The 20,212-nt window shown below is 34.3% G+C and overlaps 2 protein-coding genes across 2 annotated transcripts in view; one reads left to right on the top strand and one right to left on the bottom strand.

Moving 5' to 3' along the window:
* Positions 1–3,502: 3,502 nt before the first annotated feature.
* Positions 3,503–13,188, bottom strand: LOC131845164 (ras-related protein M-Ras-like). Its single transcript, XM_059194200.1, has 7 exons — positions 13,064–13,188; positions 12,778–12,890; positions 7,338–7,491; positions 6,715–6,863; positions 6,622–6,626; positions 5,077–5,239; positions 3,503–3,939 (listed from the first exon to the last, which is right to left on the bottom strand). Exons 2-7 carry the CDS (start codon positions 12,814–12,816, stop codon positions 3,856–3,858), a joined length of 594 nt encoding a protein of 197 aa, XP_059050183.1. The 5' UTR covers positions 12,817–12,890; positions 13,064–13,188; the 3' UTR covers positions 3,503–3,855.
* Positions 13,189–13,286: 98 nt separating this feature from the next.
* LOC131845160 (leucine-zipper-like transcriptional regulator 1) overlaps positions 13,287–20,212 on the top strand; it is a 38,475-nt gene continuing 31,549 nt past the window's right edge. The window contains exon 1 of the mRNA XM_059194196.1: positions 13,287–13,364. Within this exon, the coding sequence (XP_059050179.1) occupies positions 13,358–13,364 (7 nt within the window). The 5' untranslated portion in view covers positions 13,287–13,357. The remainder of the gene's footprint in view (positions 13,365–20,212) is intronic.

Here is a 20,212-nt window from a genome sequence, read left to right as displayed (position 1 = left end):
AACCAGCGGCTAAAATGTCACTAACAAATTATTTTTGTTGTAGATTGTCAAATATGAAAACACAATAAAAATGATTAAATCACGTCGTAGTGATAAGAGTGAACAATATAGTGTTTTTAATTTTACAACAGTAACAAAAATGTTGATACAGAAAACTTGAGGTTCATAAGCGGCTAAAATGTCCTACATGAACAAATTATTTTTGTTGTAGATTGTAATTTGTACACTGAACTGGACAGTAACAAAAATGTTGATACAAAAAACTTGACGTTCATAAGCGGCTAAAATGTCCTACATGAACAAATCATTTTTGTTGTAGATTTAAATTTGTACACTGAACTGGACAGTAACAAAAATGTTGATACAGAAAACTTGACGTTCATAAGTGGCTAAAATGTCCTACATGAACAAATCATTCTTGTTGTAGTTTTTAATTTGTACACTGAACTGGACAGTAACAAAAATGTTGATACAAAAAACTTGACGTTCATAAGCGGCTAAAATGTCCTACATGAACAAATGATATTTGTTGTAGATTTTAATTTGTACACTGAACTGGACAGTAACAAAAATGTTGATACAAAAAACTTGACGTTCATAAGCGGCTAAAATGTCCTACATGAACAAATCATTCTTGTTGTAGTTTTTAATTTGTACACTGAACTGGACGGTAACAAAAATGTTGATACAGAAAACTTGACGTTCATAAGTGGCTAAAATGTCCTACATGAACAAATCATTCTTGTTGTAGTTTTTAATTTGTACACTGAACTGGACGGTAACAAAAATGTTGATACAGAAAACTTGACGTTCATAAGTGGCTAAAATGTCCTACATGAACAAATCATTCTTGTTGTAGTTTTAATTTGTACACTGAACTGGACGGTAACAAAAATGTTGATACAAAAAACTTGACGTTCATAAGCGGCTAAAATGTCCTACATGAACAAATCATTCTTGTTGTAGTTTTTAATTTGTACACTGAACTGGACAGTAACAAAAATGTTGATACAGAAAACTTGAGGTTCATAAGCGGCTAAAATGTCCTACATGAACAAATAATTTTTGGTATAGATTTTAATTAAGTGCTATATAAAAATCCTCCGCTGTCCTAAGCTATAGTTACACAACATTAGTATAAAACACGGTGTACCTATATGTATACTAGTGACTAACTACTGGTACAATTATTATAATTCAATTCCATATTATTTTTCTATAACTTACATGATTAATGCAAAGATGCGATTAATTACGTAAGTTATTTCCAACCAAAACTTTAAATTACATAGATATTATGTAATTCATATTGTTATAGCACATTTTTTTTATATCGTTACATAATGAAAATTTGTTAAAATTTAAATATTGTTCGATGACCTTTGAAATTGGTTATCCGGATTTTCGATTATACGGAAAACCCCGGTTTTAATTGATCCGGATAATCGGAATTCTACTGTAACAATAAGAGTAACATTGAACCGGTGGTTTTACTGTTATTGATTCATTATTATATTTAACTACATTGTGAAACTGTTTGTATCCCAAATAAAATAAATGAATGCTACATCAAAGTTGATGCGGTACATTATACAAGATTTTTACTAATTTTTCCATTGACATCCAGCCTAATTAGTATTCAATTTTTATGGCTAAACAACAGCAGATAATGAAAAAATAAAAAGTGAAATAAACTTTTATATAAAACATTTTTTCATATTACTTACCGTTATCGAGTTATTTTGAAAAATGGCGTTTCACATCCCTTTTTGTAATTTTCATCCCTTTTCCTTAACTTCAATCAAAATTTCTTTCTGAACTAACTAACTCACGTATTTGCGAAGTTATCTTTATATATTGCAAAAAAACTGGTCACATCATGTTTAATTTCAAAATTTTACTGAACTACATTGTCACGACCAATATTTGTCTATTCCTTATTATCATTTTTACAATACAACTTCAAATTGCAACTGAATTTACAATAATCCAATATACCACTACTACAAAGTGACTTATCAACTAAATAAATGCTATATGCTTTGGTTAAATAAATATTAAAATAAATTAATTAATAAATAATTCACACATTTAGTTAATTTTTAACTTCCGTGTTTAACGATTATTTAAATTATTAACCGGGTCTTAACACGGATAATTTTATGGTAAATAAAGGTGTTTACCTCTCTCGACGTTTCGACTAGAAAACTGTTGCACACCGTGGTACAATGACATCGCTGTTGGTCCAGCGATGTCAAAAGTAACGAACATTTATGTTCTACCGTCACTAGATTGTTTAACGAAAGTTCGCGACACACAGCTCTCACGGTATCCGTACAAAATTGATTGACTGTTGATGCTACTGAACTTTGCTAATTTATTTATGATTGCATTCCACGCAGATGAAATTTTAAGCCATCCTCTCTGTTGAAATTGACACAAATTTTAATTTCAATCGTCTCTGAACGCGGACCATTCGTGGGTAATAGTGGCGATCAGTAGAGAGTCCTCTTAGGATCGCATGTAGTTCAATCCAGTGATTTGTTCCAGCGTTCAGTAGACGATCGGCAATCGCTGATTTGTGTGGTTGTTTTTAACCGCTGCGATGTGCTCTTTGACCATTTCAGCTATTGATCGTTTTGTTTGACCAATATAAGAGCTACCACAACGACAATCAATTTTGTAGACACCTAGAGCTTCGTAAGGTAACATCCTTTGGTGAACATAAATGTTCGTTACTTTTGAGGGTGAGCTGACTGGACTAACAGCGATGTCATTGTAAATAGGTGATAGCAGTTTTCTCATCTACCCTCGAGAGAGGTAAATACCTTTATTTACCATAAAATTATCCGTGTTAAGACCCGGTTAATAATATAAATAAATTTACTTGTCATATAAGACTATATAATACTGTAAAACATTGCTAAATTCCTTTACATATGTGATAACATCGACTTAAGAGAACTATTTATATTAATACCCATAATAATTCATGCCTTATGAGGTATGAACAACAATTTGGTCACTTTCTCACAGGGATATTAAGAGCTAGTCCTATCCTGCGACTTTGTCTCCTTTTCAATTAAAAAGTAGTCCATCCTTGTGATACAATATATTTGCATATATTTTATTAACATCAATTTTGCTGATTAATCGTGAACGTGTGATAGACAGACTGAAATGTATTTATGTTATATATAAAGTCTCTGTCACAATGTTAGTTACTATACTCCTCTGAAAGGGCTTGATCGATTTTTATAACATTTTATATGCATATTCAGTAGGTCTGAGAATCGGCTACTATTTTTCATACCCCATGGTGATATATGATATCCGGCGGCCGGATATCCGGCGGAACTTAACTATTAAAAATAAATAACTTTATATAACAGTAATTTCTTTAACAGTGAATAAAAAATTTAAACTTTAAACTAATTTTATTCCTTATGTAATACTAAGACTAACTATATAAAGCAAATAATTATTTAAAAAAGATTTTTTTTAATAGGATAGGATAGGCATCCGGCCGAATAGTAGTTATCCGGTATTCGGCCGGATATTAAGGCCGCCGGATAGGCCGGATACCGGATAGTTACCGGATATCCGTTTCATCTCTAATTTATTGTGATCACTTTTTGTAATTTCTGTCTCATTTCACTTTCTCTAGGATAGATAGCCATTTTTATTTATGGTATTGTCTATGAAATACACTTCAATCTACATTATGGTATTAAATAGTGTTGAAATTGACTTATTTTGTTTATAAATAAAGATGTATTTTTTATGTACTGGACTACCGTTACCAATGTGCTTGGGGTTGTTCTAGCGGCCATGTTGCGGTGCACGCGCCGCAGTTCACAGGAGGGTGCACTTGCCGAACTTCCTGCGACGTCGCTGCTTCTCCTCTTGCTGTGGGTGGTTTCTTATGATTCGGACCAACTGATGAAGAAATATATTGTTATAATTTTGACGCCCCGGGTGCTCTAGCGGTTTAATACACCGCTATAATTTCGATGGGAACAGGTTCGTTTCTACGCACGGTACAAACATTTGTTTACAATACTAATATAAACATTATAATTATGAATGTTACGTATGTATGAGTATTATTGTTTGGATAGGTTTTGGTTTTTTTTCTTCTATACATATAAATAAAATTGGAGTGTCTGTTTGTAATATTGAAATAACCGTTTTTTACTACATGCATATGAATATAAATAATAAAAAAGTAAAAGTAAAAAATGTTAATTTGGTATGTACATAATAAATTTAAGTAGCTGTGACGTGGTCGATTGGAATGAGTAGTCATGCTCACTAAAATGTCCAGACATGTGGCGGCGTGGTGGGCCGGGTCATTGGGCTCCCTAAAATATGGTCGAGCGCAGTGATGGCTGGCTCATTCGTTATACTCGTGAACGAGTGCTGCTTGTAGGGACTGGTCTGCTCTTATCACTATGACTGATTTAATCTTATTGTATATTTATATTTGACCTTAATAAATTAGTGCTGGTTAGTAGTTTGTATTCACACGTTTCGACTTGTAAATGTAAACTTACAAGGATTATTTAAAAGAGCAACACACAAGTTTCTCGCTCGTTCTTCTTGTGATGAGACAGCTCTCTGAACGAGTGGTAGATAAAAAAAAATTGTTGACTATTCAATAGTGCTTAAATTAAGTTTATTTGAATAAATGATTTTCTATTCTATTCTATTCTACTATTACCGCTTTATTGGATGTCGTGCACAATGTTTTGACAGCTGTAGATAATGAAAGACTCACTATATTAAGTTATAATAATGCTACGAACAATATATGAAAATATGGAGTTTCTTAAAATAACGAATTTGATATGATTTTTTTTACACCTTTGTTACCTGGTACCTGCCAAAGGAACCACGATCCAGGTTTCATGTTTGGGGATCGTTCTCACCTGTGTTGGGGACACACATACAAGAACTTTCACGTTTACTAAAACGACGTATGTCTGGCCGTCGTGGGCTCTTGGGCTATAATTTTAAATGTAAACAAGAGTGGTTAAATTAAGTTTATTTGAATAATTGATCGTCTAGTGGTACCTCGTGGAAGGCTGCGTCGATGTTGAGCGGCGGTTCCTTGGCGCTGGTCTCGACGTAGGGCGCGTGGAGGCGCCGCGCCAGCTCGCGGCCGGCCTCCTCGGGGACGACCCGCGCCGCCACCAGGTCCACCTTGTTGGCCGCCACCACCATCGGGTACGACTCCCTGACCACCACACACTCCCAATTTAAACATTTTTTTTTCTCAGACACACGTTTCTACTTAACATACTCCATTTATGGTATGGGTTCCAGGGAGTCATTGCGAGAGTGTTTTAAGGAATCAAATATCCTCACCGTTGCTTCTCAATACATTTATGAAAATATCATGTATGCCAAGAAGAATATAGACAGTGTCAAAAGAGTTAGTGATTGCACTAATAAAAGCTTACGTAACAATAACAAACTGATTTTACCTAAATGTCGTTTGGCTAAAGGTAGTAATTCGTTTTATGGCAATTGCATAAGGTTTTACAATAACATACCACAGTCTGTTATAAATCTGCCAATAAAAAGATTTAAATGTCAAATAAAACAGTTCCTTTGCGAAAAAACTTACTATAAAATTGAAGAATTCGTTAACGATAATAATGTTTTTATGGAAAAACTTTAAATCCATAGCACTGACAATATTATCTGATTACATTAATAATGAGTGCGTAGCGATTCCTATGTTGATTATCACATCCCTCTTACTTGTTATACTGTAATAATTAATTAAAAAAACATCTATTAAAAAGAGCAACACACAAGTTTCTTGCTCATTCTCCTTGTGATGAATCTGAGTTCCGTATGAGTGGTTCATCAAAAGTGCTTGTAATGAGTTTATTTGAATAATAATTTCTATTCCCTATTTCATAATAATAATAATAATAATCTCAGGACAATTTACACAATGCCATCTAGACCCAAGTTAAGCTAGCTAAAGCTTATGTAACTAGGGTACTAGATAACTAATACAAAATACATAGATATTTTTTTTCGTAAATAAATACATATTATACATAGAAATCACCCAGATAGAAACAATCATAGTCATGAATACATAAATCAATAAAAAAAATTGCACATATATAAACTTTTTTGTTTATTGCATGTGTAACGGCCCGTGTATTATATTAGAAGTATATAGTTATTATAGAAGTATAGTCTTTGGAAATAAAACCTTAATTCTGTTAAAACTTATAATTGACTATATAAACACATAAAAACCATTCATTGGGTGCACGGAAAGAACTGATGGGACGTTGTTGAACGGAAACCGCGCTGTAAGAGTACCGCGTTATAGGAGGGCTGTCGCAATTTCAGCTCCGCGTTATATGGAAACCGCGTTCTGAGAGTACCGCGTTATAGGAGGGTTGACTGTACATAGATATTTTTTTCGTAAATAAATACATATTATACATAGAAATCACCCAGAGCGATACAAACAATCATAGTCATGAATACACAAATCATTTTAAAAAATTGCACATACATAAACTTTTTTGTTTATTGCATGTGTAACGGCCCGTGTGATTATAGGTCTTTGGCTATTTGTATAGTGACCTGTCCTTGACCCTGAGGATCTGCGTGTGGAAGTGTCGGATGTTCTCGTAGCTCTGCTGTTTGTATAGTGACTGAAATACCACACCACTACACATTGACCCTGAGGATCTGCGTGTGGAAGTGTCGGATGTTCTCGTAGCTCTGCTGGTCAGTGACGGAGTACACCAGTAGGAACCCGTCTCCCTTGCGCATGTACTGCTCGCGCATCGCGCTGAACTCCTCCTGACCGGCCGTATCCAGAACTGAAATACCACACCACTACACATCAACATACATCTGGATTGGATTGGATTGGATTGGATTGGATTGGATTGGACTTTTTTTTTTTTTAAATTGAGAATCTCTTTGTTGTACTCAATACTTTAGCGTTTGCGCCTGTGGTTTACACTCGCTTCAGCAGAGTTTATTATGATTTAGCAAGTTTTGATTTTAATAGGTGTCATTAGAATATTATTATTGAAATATATACATTTTTAAAAATATATACAATTATTTATATAACAAAACATAAAACAAAATTACCGAAGAAACAAAATCAACAAAAATAAAAAATACGAAGACAATCAAAACAATATAGAACAAGTCAATTGTACAAAAATACGAGAATTTTAAAAGAAAGTGAAATCACACTTACTAACAATAAGTAATTAGACAGTATCCTAAAACGCGCTATTAAAGTTTTTTATTATGAATGTTTATTACTGGCGAACAATTACCATCGAGTATGCACCATTGTCCATCCACTTCTGTATGCTGTATGTACGAGTCCTCTATGGTGGGGTCGTAGTCTGTCACAAACAGCTTCTGGAAGAACTGGATGGTGATTGCACTCTTGCCAACGCCACCATCGCCTACCACCACCAACTTCACCTGCAAATTGAAACACCAAGTTATGTATAACAAATTTATCTATACATTTAGTTTGTGGAACGAACTATCTGTCGAGGTTTTCTCACGAGACTTACAGTATGGGGTTTATCAAGAAGGTATATTAAGGTTTTTCAAAGGTCGACAACGTACATGTGACACCCCTGGTGTTTCAGTCGTCCATAGGCTACGGTAACCATTTACCATCAGATGGGCCGTATACTTGTTTGCTGCCATAGTAGTATAAATAAATACATAAAAATTACATGTCAGATTGTTTGTCCGCGATGGACTCACAAACTACTGAACCGATTGCAAATTTAATTTGCACATTGTGTGCAATTTGATCCAACTGAAAGATTAGCTTACATCTCAATTTATAGTCGCAATATTATTACCTTAGCCACAGTAACGCGTGGCAGGGTCTGCTAGTACCAATCTACACATATAAATAAAATTGCAAAAACTGTTTTTTACTACATGCATATGAATATAAATACGGTACATACACCTAAAATAACATTTTTTACAATTTTTGTCTGTCTGTCTGTTTGTTCCGACTAATCTTTGAAATGGCTAGACTCACGAAAAATGGAGTCACTTAGGCTACTTTTATTTTAGAAAAATATGTATAATAACAGCAAGTCTAAAACTACAATTTGTAGTTTGTATACTGTAGATAAAATGACGCCCATTCAAATATTTTTCATAAATAAGAAATCATTCTACTATCCTCTTGAAATTAATCAATCTCAAGGTAAATAAAGTAGTATGTAGTTATATGGACTGCGAACAGGGATGAATGGAAGAGAAAAACATTACGCCGACCACAAATAAATGGGACAAGTAAGGAGCTGATGATGATGGAGTTACATGGAAAAGGGGTGAGGTTATTTCCCTGCTAGATCCCTTGAACCCTATCAAAATGTAACATTTTAAACTATTTTCTATTGCCACGTTAAAATGGAAAATCTTGTACAAACATTAAATTGCGACCATTGTGAATAATTTCGTAGACAAGAGACAACTTATAGCGGATAGCTATCTCCCGAAATGCACCGTTCGGTTGCCAGCCCGCTATCGCTAGTTTCCAGACACAGAGCAGCGTACATCCGGTATCTATTAATGGACAACTCGAGCTAGCCCTGCCATAAACTTCACTTACAATATCATTTTGATCATTTACGAAAGTCCTTCTATAGATGTGCTAACTCGTAATAAACATAACTCGAGTAATTTGAAAAATCCGTTGCAACTCTGCTGAAACGAGCGTAAACCAGAAGCGCAAACGCTAAAGCATAGAGTACATTAAACAGAAATAATTAAAAAAAAAAAAACTCGAGTTAACTCCAGGAATAAACAGTTTTTTTTATATATTTATTTATTATTTTTTCGAACAATTCTAATGTTTTTGGGCGCAGCTAGCCTTGAAAGTTTCACCGAACTTTAGGAAAGCCGCGGAAGGACTTCTGGAACTCATAATCATTTTAATGATAACATAACCGGACGAATATGCGAAAAAAAAATGATAACAACCTCAAATCAATATTGAAACATTTGTGACGAGTGAAAATTGTATGATATGAAATGATCGGAAAATTTCATGTCATTGTCGGTTCGACGACAGAATCATGTTCTCGCCCTTTCACTTGATTCGTTCATTTACCAATTGAATACTTCCAGTATTCAATTGGTAACTAGAGTTGGCAGAATTCAACTCGAGTTAACTCGAATTTACCGCAACTAGAGTTAACTCGAGTTAGTAATTCGAGTTGGCACATCTCTAAGTCCTTCAGTTATGTTTTATTTTACTGTAAACAGGTGGTCAGCAGGAAAACAACCTCAAACATTCTAAAGGATATAAATATAGGCTTAGCACATACACAGTCACTGTCTTTGAATATCGACATTACACTGCATGTGGAAATATTAAACTTCAGCTCTGAAAACAAATAAAAGCCACTTAATAGAGAAGCAGAGTACCAATAACCATGAAAAGAATAGAAAATCATTTATTCAATTAAACTTAATTTAAGCACTTTTGAAGAGTCAACAATTCTTTTTTAATCTACCGCTTATTCGGAAAGCTCAAAGTTCGGAAGTCTCATCACAAGAAGAATAAGCAAGAAACTTGTGAGTTGCTCTTTTAAACAATCCTTGTAAGTTTCCATTTTACAAGTCGAAACGTGTGAATACAAACTACCAACCATCACTAATTTATTAGGGTCAAATATAAATACACATTAAGATTTAATCAATCGTAGTGATAAGAGCAGACCACCAGCAGCACTCGTTCACGAGTATGACGGATGAGTCAGCCCTCACTGCGCTCGACCATATTTTAGGGAGCCCTATGACCCGGCCCACCACGCCGCCACATGTCTGGACATTTTAGTGCGCATGACTACTCATTCCACTCGACATCGTCATAGCTACTTTAATTTATTATATGGTAGTTACAGTATTCGCACTTTACATAAGGATGCATGCGGCAAGCAATACAAAAGCCGCTACGCTATCATATTTCTATAACGCAATATGAAAAAGAAATTATAACGTGGTCCGCTAAAAACTTTATTCTTGCTAGATATTGTTTCATGAGATTATTATCAGAGATACACTCAGACCTCTGGGAGAAAGGGGATTATTAGTAATGTGGACTGATGATCTTATTGTTACCAACTACAAAGTTTCATCAAAATCTGTTCAGTAGTTTTTGCATGAAAGAGTAACAAACATCCATCCATACTCACAAAATTTCGCATTTATAATATTAGTAATATGTATGTATTTAAAAAAACATGCATTTAAATATTGATATCAGTTGTCTAGTACTCATAACACAATCTGCTTAGCTTGGAACTAGATGGCGCTGTCTGAATTGACAGGTTTGCTAGCAATCTACCATGTCAGGTTGACCACCACGCGGTTCCGTCTGGAATCCATCGTGATAAATTCTTGGTGAATTTGTCACGATGGGCTAACTGACCTGACCTCATGCTCATCTTATCATCCTCCACCGGTGCCCCGCCAGCGTAAACCGTTAGCGCAGGCCGGTGCACCATACCATGATCATAAAAAAAAAACTGTTTATAACGTACTCTGTGCAGTTGACAGTCTGTATTGTAAAATGGTGGGAGCACCATTTCATTGTCATCCATAAAAAAACACTCGGACCTCAGTTCCACCTATTTTGAGTAAAGCAACTTGCTTTGCAGCATGTTCTGATGATGTACATAGTGCTCGTTCATGCATATAAGAGACGGTCACTGTTTACCATCAGGTGGATCAGCTAATTTGCTATTCAAATCTATTAACAGAAATGTTACTTATCATTACATAGTATAAAACAAAGTCATGTCTGTCCGTCCCTATGTATGCTTAAATCTTTAAAACTACGCAACGGATTTTGAAGCGGTTTTTTTTTTATAGATAAAATGATTCTAGAGGAGTGTTTATATATATAATACTTGTACCTACACTCGGGCGAAACCGGGGCAATTAGCTAGTAAGTTTATAAATTTAACTTTTGATAATTCACATATTTTTCATTTTACAACTTATTCTGATAGCTTTCTCATCATAAGAAGAATGAGCAAGAAACTTGTGTGTTGCTCTTTTATATAGATGTTGTTCAGAATTATTTTTTAAGAATTTTGTGCATATACAAACTGCCAAATAGCAGAATTGAAATATATAAATATTTACTTGAGTAACAAAATTAAATTTATAGAAATAGAAATAATCTTTATTCAAATATACTCATTACAAGCGCTTTTGAATAGTCATTTTTCGTTCTACCACTCATTCGGAACGCAGATTCATCACAAGAAGAATGAGCAAGAAGAAGAAACTATAATAAAACTACACAATGAAAATCAAATAGAATTTATTATAAACAATAATTTCATCAATATTCATATTGATTAAATACAATCAAGTATAAGCATCACATAAATTTCAAACAATCAAGCATAAGCTGCCACCTAATGACAATGCCACTGCACTCAATAATAGATATAGATAGATAGATAAATTATTTATTCACCAATTACAAACACAGCATACATGCAGTACAGAAAATATACAAATAAATAAAACAAAGGTGACTTTATATGTCGCAAAGGTGAACAGGCAACCAACTCAACATAAGCCACACAGCCACAGATAAAATTAGAAAAAAATAAGTCTGCAGCTCTTATATTCTGTGGCTTTTCTGTGGGCCTTTAGACTTACTAGTACTGGAGGCATTTGGTTTACACTGTATGATATATTTTGGGTGTAACAAAACACAAGCACATCTATACATACAAATAAAATTGGAGTGTCTGTTTGTAATATTGAAATAACTGTTTTTTACTACATGCATATGAATATAAATACGGTATATACACCAAGATAATATTTTTTACAATTTTTGTCTGTCTGTTTGTTTGTTCCGACTAATCTCTGAAATGGCTGGACCGATTTTGACGGGACTTTTTTTTGGTAGGTAACTGATGTAATAAGGAGTAACTTAGGCTACTTTTATTTTAGAAAAATAAAGTTCAATTTCATATGGACATAGTCAAGGAACAGCTAGTATTATATATAATAAATTTGAAATAAAATGAAGTTATTTAATTGATAGTTGATACAAGTTATAAAGTACCTACCAAATAGTCAAATCTTTCAGCATTTTATCTATATACAAAAACATTTTCAAATTTTGATTTATATACATTTCATTTGCAGCTGTTATATAATACAGCACTCATATATGAATATGTATGATAATACAATTAACACTATCATGTGACTTCAACAAAATGCATCAGTTTTCAAATCCAAATGCATGCAGTATGAATAACACAAAATCACAAAATTAATAAGTATAGTTTAGAGAATTATACTTAAGAACTTGCAAACAAAAACATCATATTTCTAGATAAAACAGGTTAATATATATGAAATATATATGCATAAATGATATAATGAATTATGTTAAAAATTTAACATAATTTTCAGTTTCAATTTTAACATACATTCAATTTATTTAAACAAATTTAATTACTTTAAACTAATTAAAGTAATTTAATTCTATTTAATAACTGTATTGTAACATGATTATTATTTAGTAAATGATATATAAGTCAAGATAAGTTTTAAGATTAAGTGATTGATGTTGCATTCAGTTTGGAAATATTAAGTCAATAAAATTAAATCTTAAGACTAACCATATAAGATTTAATTACTGTTGAACCTATCAATATATCTATAGATTGATATTTTAACTGAAAGCGTACGTACCGTGGGTATATTCTCGTTAGGAGGGCCGGGTCTCGTCATGTTGAGATGCCGCTGTGAACAGCCACCACCGCTTTTCTTTCAAACACCAGCGCAACCCGATCATGAGATATTATCTGGAATATCACCACCAATTTGATAACATAGGCGACTTGCTTAGCTGCCAATTGGTACTCGAGCCGTCAGTAGTTGTCTAGTCAGTACGTGGGCGCCTTTCGTTTCAACACAGATGAACGTCGCTCGGTCGGTAATTATTCGAGTTTGATTCGCAAAGAAAACTTCAACTCACCTCATTGTCGTTATTTCTGTTCGTTGTGTATTCGTACGAAGCCGTAATGGTCGTGACAACTATTTAAAATATGTAGAAAACAAATATTTTGTAATGTCGAAGAAGGAATTCGTCGTAAAAAGTTAATTGATCCTTGACATTACAGAACGACTTGACAGTGACAATGACAGTTTCGATATTCTTGACTGACATCTGCACAGATTAAATAGTTTGTTTTCACTGTAATTTTGTTCCCAATTTATTTGATTTTTCCTTGAACAACAGACTGTTTTTTGGATCTTAAAACTAAAAACAATGTGGGGTGAGTATAAAACAGTATTTTATAAATTATTTATTTTTATGTAATCGACAGGGCTATTTTTAAGATAACATAGCTATATATAATTCGAGCTGATAATGTAGTGCCTCTTTATATTACCTGAATATAACACCTACGTGAAATGAAATGCAAATATTCAAATAATATTTTTTTTATTGGAGGATTTGGGCTATTATCAGGTGCAATGACCTGTAACACTGCGACCTGTATAGATCTATTGTGCTCGCCCTTATTCAAAGTTCGCTACCTGGACCCGTAAGGGACAAGAATTGAAGGATATTCTTAGGAGCGATGGTTTTTATCTCCTCAGGATTTCGATTATGCATAAGAGGACTACAGCCACATAGGATGTGCAGTGGCATTTCCTCTTTTGCTTGGCAAAATCTGCAGATTGATTATTTGATATAAGTGTGAATAAATATTTATCGTATCTTACTATACATTATTTACGTGTGGACGGTTCCATTCATAGGAAAGAAAAAACTTAATTAACTGAACGGTAAAAATGATTTTCTAAATATGACAAACTAAAATCTTTGTGTCGTAGTTGTCTTATAAGCCTGTGGTTAGGGATTCAATCCCGCACAATGCAAATAAGTGTATTTATGAGCTCCTATATATTGATGAGCTATGAGATATTTATGTATTTACACAAATAAGTACAAATTGATTGCTGCAAATACTGATAGTGTGATTAGGGCTTAATTTTGTACTAGATGGTGCTATATGACTCGTATATTCGAAAAACATTTGATGACTTTCAATACTTTAAGATCAATAATAATAATAATAAGGTACCTTCAAGACTGTGAACCCAGATGGGGTAGTCAGAGACTAAGCGCAACTGGCGAGCTCGTTCCCTTCTCTCGAATTAATTTGATTTAATATCACCGTTTCAATTGCCGGAGGGTCGGGCAGGATCGAACACAAATATAAATTGACTTACAATATTTTAGGTGCCGTCCGGATACGAACTTAGGACTATTGGGTCTAAGTGAGGGTAGTAAACTATTAGATCACGATGCTCTTAAACAAATAGCAATATTATTATATCACAGTACATAAACCGTACAATTAACTGGTAGAAAATACACTTTGTTCGAGGAAGAAACTCATTTGAGTGGGGTACCTCAGTCTCACCTTTGTCACTCGCCAGCCAGCTTACTTTGTAAGTTGTGCTTATGTGGTTAAAGGATGCAAAAGTCAGCGAAATAAAGGATTGAAGCTATCTGCCGTCCTCTGTGGTCTAGCGGTATAGCACCCCAGTTTACTTTCGATGGTCGTGAGTTTGAGAAAACAAACCAATTATCTGTCATCAATATATCGTGATGATTACCAGGGGAAACCGTGTGGAGGTCAATCTAACATGGTACATTGTTAGTAAAGGTGTTATTACTCATAATCGCCTTCCTCTGTACAAGCGACTCTTGCCACTTACCATTTCAATTACATAGATTGTAGAAAGCAAGAAACCCCTAAAAGTAGGGGAGCAAGGAATTATTAGTAATGTGTATAACCCTATTGCTACAAACCGTGTCTTGTTGACCTCAACGCGATTCCTCTGGAAACCATCGTAATATATTCACGGTGAATTTATCACGATGTGCTATCTGACCTGACCTCATGCTCATCTTATCATCCTCCACTGGTGCCCCGCCAGCGTAAACCGTTAGCGCAGGCGGGTGCACTATTCCATTATCATACATAAAAAAAATTCCTTAAAAAAAACATTTATTCATGTGGGACATTTTAACCGCTTATGAACGTACAATTTTTATATTACATTTTTTTCCCTACCGACTCCTTATACCCTTCCTTACTCCGATACCCTTCGGAATATAGATCCAATTGAGAAGAACAGGCAAGAAACTCAATTCAATTACTTTGTTTTAAAAGCCAGTTTATTTACAATGTATATTTATATAGGTGTCTATGTCTAACATTAAATGAAAATCCAGTGCATTTGTGCACTATTGCCAGTTCGGAATATAGATCCAATTGAGAAGAGCAGGCAAGAAACTCAATTGAATTACTTTTGTTTTTTAAAAAGCCAGTTTATTTACAATGTATATTTATATAGGTGTCTATGTCTAACATTAAATGAAAATCCAGTGCATTTGTGCACTATTGCCAAATATAGATCCAATTGAGAAGAGCAAGAAACTCAATTGAATTACTTTTGTTTTTTAAAAAGCCAGTTTATTTACAATGTATATTTATATAGGTGTCTATGTCTAACATTAAATGAAAATCCAGTGCATTTGTGCACTATTGCCAGTTCGGAATATAGATCCAATTGAGAAGAACAGGCAAGAAACTCAATTGAATTACTTTTGTTTTTTAAAAAGCCAGTTTATTTACAATGTATATTTATATAGGTGTCTATGTCTAACATTAAATGAAAATCCCGTGCATGAACAACTATTGCTATGCACGCTCGTCATGTTCATCTTAACCTCAATAGGTGTCTCGCCAGCATAAACCGTTAGCGCAGTCGAGTGCACCATTCCATTATCATCCCTAAGAAAAATACCCCTAAATGTATCATCACTGCGATAATCGGTCGCAGGTGCAGTGACTTTACTCGAACACTTTCGCGATTTATCACGGCCCTCTCTGAAACTAGCGTGACAGCGGGACGGGATCCTATAAATACGTTTCACGCCCTCATACAACATGCATAGACACGTGTTCCGCGATGTGCCTAAACCAGGCTATTTGTATCTACTGAAATATTGCTGAAATTACGTGAAACATTCCACCTGAAGCGATGCTGCTGAGGGTGGCTACATTTTTGTATAAAACAAAGTTACTGTCGCTGTCTGTCCCTATGTATGCTTAAATCTTTAAAACTACGCAACGGATTTTGAAGCGGTTTTTTTAATAGATAGAGTGATTCAAGAGGAAGGTTTATAATAATAATAATAGTAATCTCAGGACAATTCACACAGCGCCATCTAGTCCCAAGTTAAGCTAGCTAAAGCTTGTGTTATGGGTACTAGATAACTGATACAAATACATAAATATTTTTTTTTCGTAAATACATACATATTATACATAGAAAATACCCAGACCGATACAAACAATCATACTCGTGAATACAAATGTTTGTGCCGTGCGAGGAATCGAACCCGCGACCATTGGACATAAAGCGGTGTGCTGGACCGCTATACCACCAAGGTCGTCTTATATATATAATACTTACATACAGGGGCGGATAGTGAAGTTGTGATACCCTGGGCTTTAGAGTCCTATCTGATTATATTACTCAACTAAAAAAGTACACCGACCGACACAAGCGACCAGAAATTTTCTTCTTTCGACAGACGCGCACTTGCATGAGTTGATTGATCTCAGGGTTGCCAACTTTATGATAATATTTTTTATATTCTAAATATCGTTTGAGTGGGGACTGGTGGCCTTTGTATCCTCGGGGCCCTGGGCTGCAGCCCTAAAAGTCCTTTGGTAGATCCGCCCCTGTTGATACCTTCTATATCCTTACAAATTTAACGTAATTTACATTATTTATACCGTCATGCTCGTGAACGAGTGCTGCTTGTAGGGACTGGTCTGTACTTATCACTACGACTGATTTAATCTTATTGTATATTTATATTTGGCCCTAATAAATTAGTGCTGGTTGGTAGTTTGTATTCACACGTTTCGACTTGTAAATTTGAACTTACAAGGATTATTTAAAAGAGCAACACACAAGTTTCTTGCTCGTTCTTCTTGTGATGAGACAGCTTTCCAAATGAGCGGTAAATAAAAAAAAATGTTATGACTATTACACAAAAAGTGCTTAAATGAAGTTTATATGAATAAATTACTTTCTATTCTATTCTATTCTATAATCGCACTAATAATAAATACTCTCTCGTAGTCGCTTTACCAGCCACTGAAGGTATACTGGAGAAATATTCATGAGTTAAATTATATGCAGATGTTGTCTATCCATATGTGTAATCCAATACACCGGATCAAAGCTGCAACCCAACAAGCCGGCCATGTGGAAATGATTTTCGATAGTGCATCGCTCATCTTTCATAGTCATTACATAGTATAAAATAAAGTGGCTGTCGCTGTCTGTCCGTCCTTAATGCTATACTTAAATCTTTAAAACTACGCAACGGATTTTGAAGCGGTTTTTTTTAATAGATAGAGTGATTCAAAAGGAAGGTTTATATATATATATATTTATATATATATACTAGCTGTCCCGGCAAACGTTGTTTTGCTTTAAAATTAAAAAAAAAATTTAGGGGTGGACTACCCCTAACATTTAGGGGGATGAAAAATAGATGTTGGCCGATTCTCAGACCGACTCAATACGCTCACAAAATTTCATGAGAATCGGTCAAGCCGTTTCGGAGGAGTATGGGAACGAAAACTGTGACACGAGAATTTTATATATAAGATATATATATATATAATACATGTACACCCGTGCGAAACCGGGGCGGCTGCCCGCCTAGTTACATATAAATAAACTAGCCACCCTAAAATAGGGGGTAGGGGATTATTAGTAATGTGGATCCCATTGCTAGCAATGTACCATGTCAGGTCGACCTCCACGCTGTCCCCTCTGGAAACCATACACGATGGACAAACTGACTAGACCTCATGCTCATATTAACATCTTCCAATAATGTACCGGCAGCGCAAACGTTCCATTGACAAATAGAAATAATCTTTATTCAAATAAACTTAATATAAGCATTTTTGAATAGTCAAGTTATTTGATTCTACCGCTCATTCGGAATACAGACTCATCACAAGAAGAATGAGCAAGAAACTTGAGTATTGCTCTTTTAAATAAATATTGATTTGTTTATATTTAATTAATAACAAGGATTAGGCATGCGACAATCAACATGGAACCCGACGCACTTAATCTCTGTACAGAAATAAAATACACCATAATCCCTAGCTGTACTTCGTCCGCTTGGAATTTAACTTAATTTTCTATTTGTTCACGGTGAGGTAATGGAGTGATTTGTTTTAGGGTACAATGGGACTGGCATGTACTTAGATTGTATAAAAGTCCCTAAATTTAAAAAAAAATTAAAAAAAAGCTAATTTTCTGAAATAAAAGATTTTTTTCTAAAATAAAAGTAGCCTAAGTTACTCCTTATTACATCAGCTATCTGCCAAAAAAAGTCCCGTCAAAATCGGTCCAGCCATTTCAGAGATTAGCCGGACCGAACAGACAGACAAAAATTGTAAAAAATGTTATTTTACTCTATTTATTTATTTATTTAATTATTTATTTTTTTTAGGTAATCAACAGCTTATACAATTTATAGACAATATATAGTATTACTTAGTTAGTAAAGCCAATAACAGATACCTCATGAATTTATCTTTAATATTAAAGTTATATTTAAATTGGTTATATAAAACAATACAGTTACACACTTAAACATTTAAACAGGTCAGAACCAAAGATAAAGAACAGGTAAGGATAAGTACAATTAGTAAATCACGTTACAATATAATGCATAAAGTCATCCATATGTATTTATTTTCATATGCATATAATAAAAAACGGCTATTTCAATATTACAAACAGACACTCCAATTTTATTTATATGTGTACTTTGTTTATAATATATATTATATGTATATATGTTATATTTAATTATTTATAATATGTATATATATTTAATACATTTTTATTCAATTTACTAAACCGTCTTTGAGTATCTCTGCACTCCCTAAGGTTGGCTGGTACAGAATACTAATAGCATTGTGCCGCTTGTTGTAGGTACGATTGCAATAAAGTTTAAATAAATAAATAAATAAATAAACCGTTTAGTTTAGAAATTCTATTTAATTTAATACCTCGCTTACGATGGCGCATACAATCTATACATATAAACAAAATACAATCAATCTATACATAATAGAAATCATTGTGGCACTGCACTCACTGGGCTCAACTTTCTGCTGCGTGCTGCTACACCGACCACGACAATGTACCTGTCCCGTCTACATTACGCCACTAAGGAGCAGGACATTGTCGATTATATTCGTACCAAGAGTAACCTGACATTGAGGGTAACGCAGCTGAAGTCGAGTCACAACGCGAGTTTCAAAGCGTTTGTGGCCCTGGTCCCCACCGACTTGCTGCCCACCTTCATGAAAGAGGACTACTGGCCGAAAGGTGTGGTATATCGGCGCTACCGTGGCAGTTTGCCGTCTTCAGTGCCGTGATCACACAGACAATATTATTGTATTAGTTTTTAAATATTATATTATATGTATGTTAGTCTATAAGGTATTTATAATATGGGCCTAGTTGCCTGAAATAAATGAATAAATAAAATAAAATTGGAGTGTCTGTTTGTAATATTGAAGTAACATTTTTTTACTACAGTAGTATTTTTGTATTAGTTTTGCGAATTGTAAACCAACAGAGTCAAATGTACACTATTTTTTTTTTTATTATATTACGGAAAGGAGTACTTATATAGTCCAATAACTCTTTTCTTTCTTTCAGTGACTGAATCACGGCAGTTGCGTGTTGCGTGACGGCGTGTCGGTCACTTCTATACGATATGGTACACGCATTATTTCCCTGCCGCGTCCCTTTTCTTTAATGTCCATTTAGTAAATAAGCCAACGAGGTAATTCAGAATGCATAATGGGTATTAGGCCGAACCCACAGATTTTTATTAATGATTTTCTGTTCCTGCGACTTCGTCCGTGTGGAATTTAACTTAATTTGTCTAAAATAAAAGTAGCCTAAGTTACTCCTTATTACTAGCTACCTGCTAAAAAAAGTCCCGTCAAAATCGGCCCAGCCGTTTCAGAGATTAGCCGGAACA

The sequence above is a fragment of the Achroia grisella genome, unplaced genomic scaffold, assembly GCF_030625045.1.
Source record: "Achroia grisella isolate CSIRO2021 unplaced genomic scaffold, CSIRO_AGI_Agris_v1 utg454, whole genome shotgun sequence".
Taxonomy (NCBI): Eukaryota; Metazoa; Arthropoda; class Insecta; order Lepidoptera; family Pyralidae; genus Achroia; species Achroia grisella.
The sequence above is the reverse complement of the archived record's forward strand: the minus strand, read 5'-3'. Positions and strand labels throughout refer to the sequence as shown.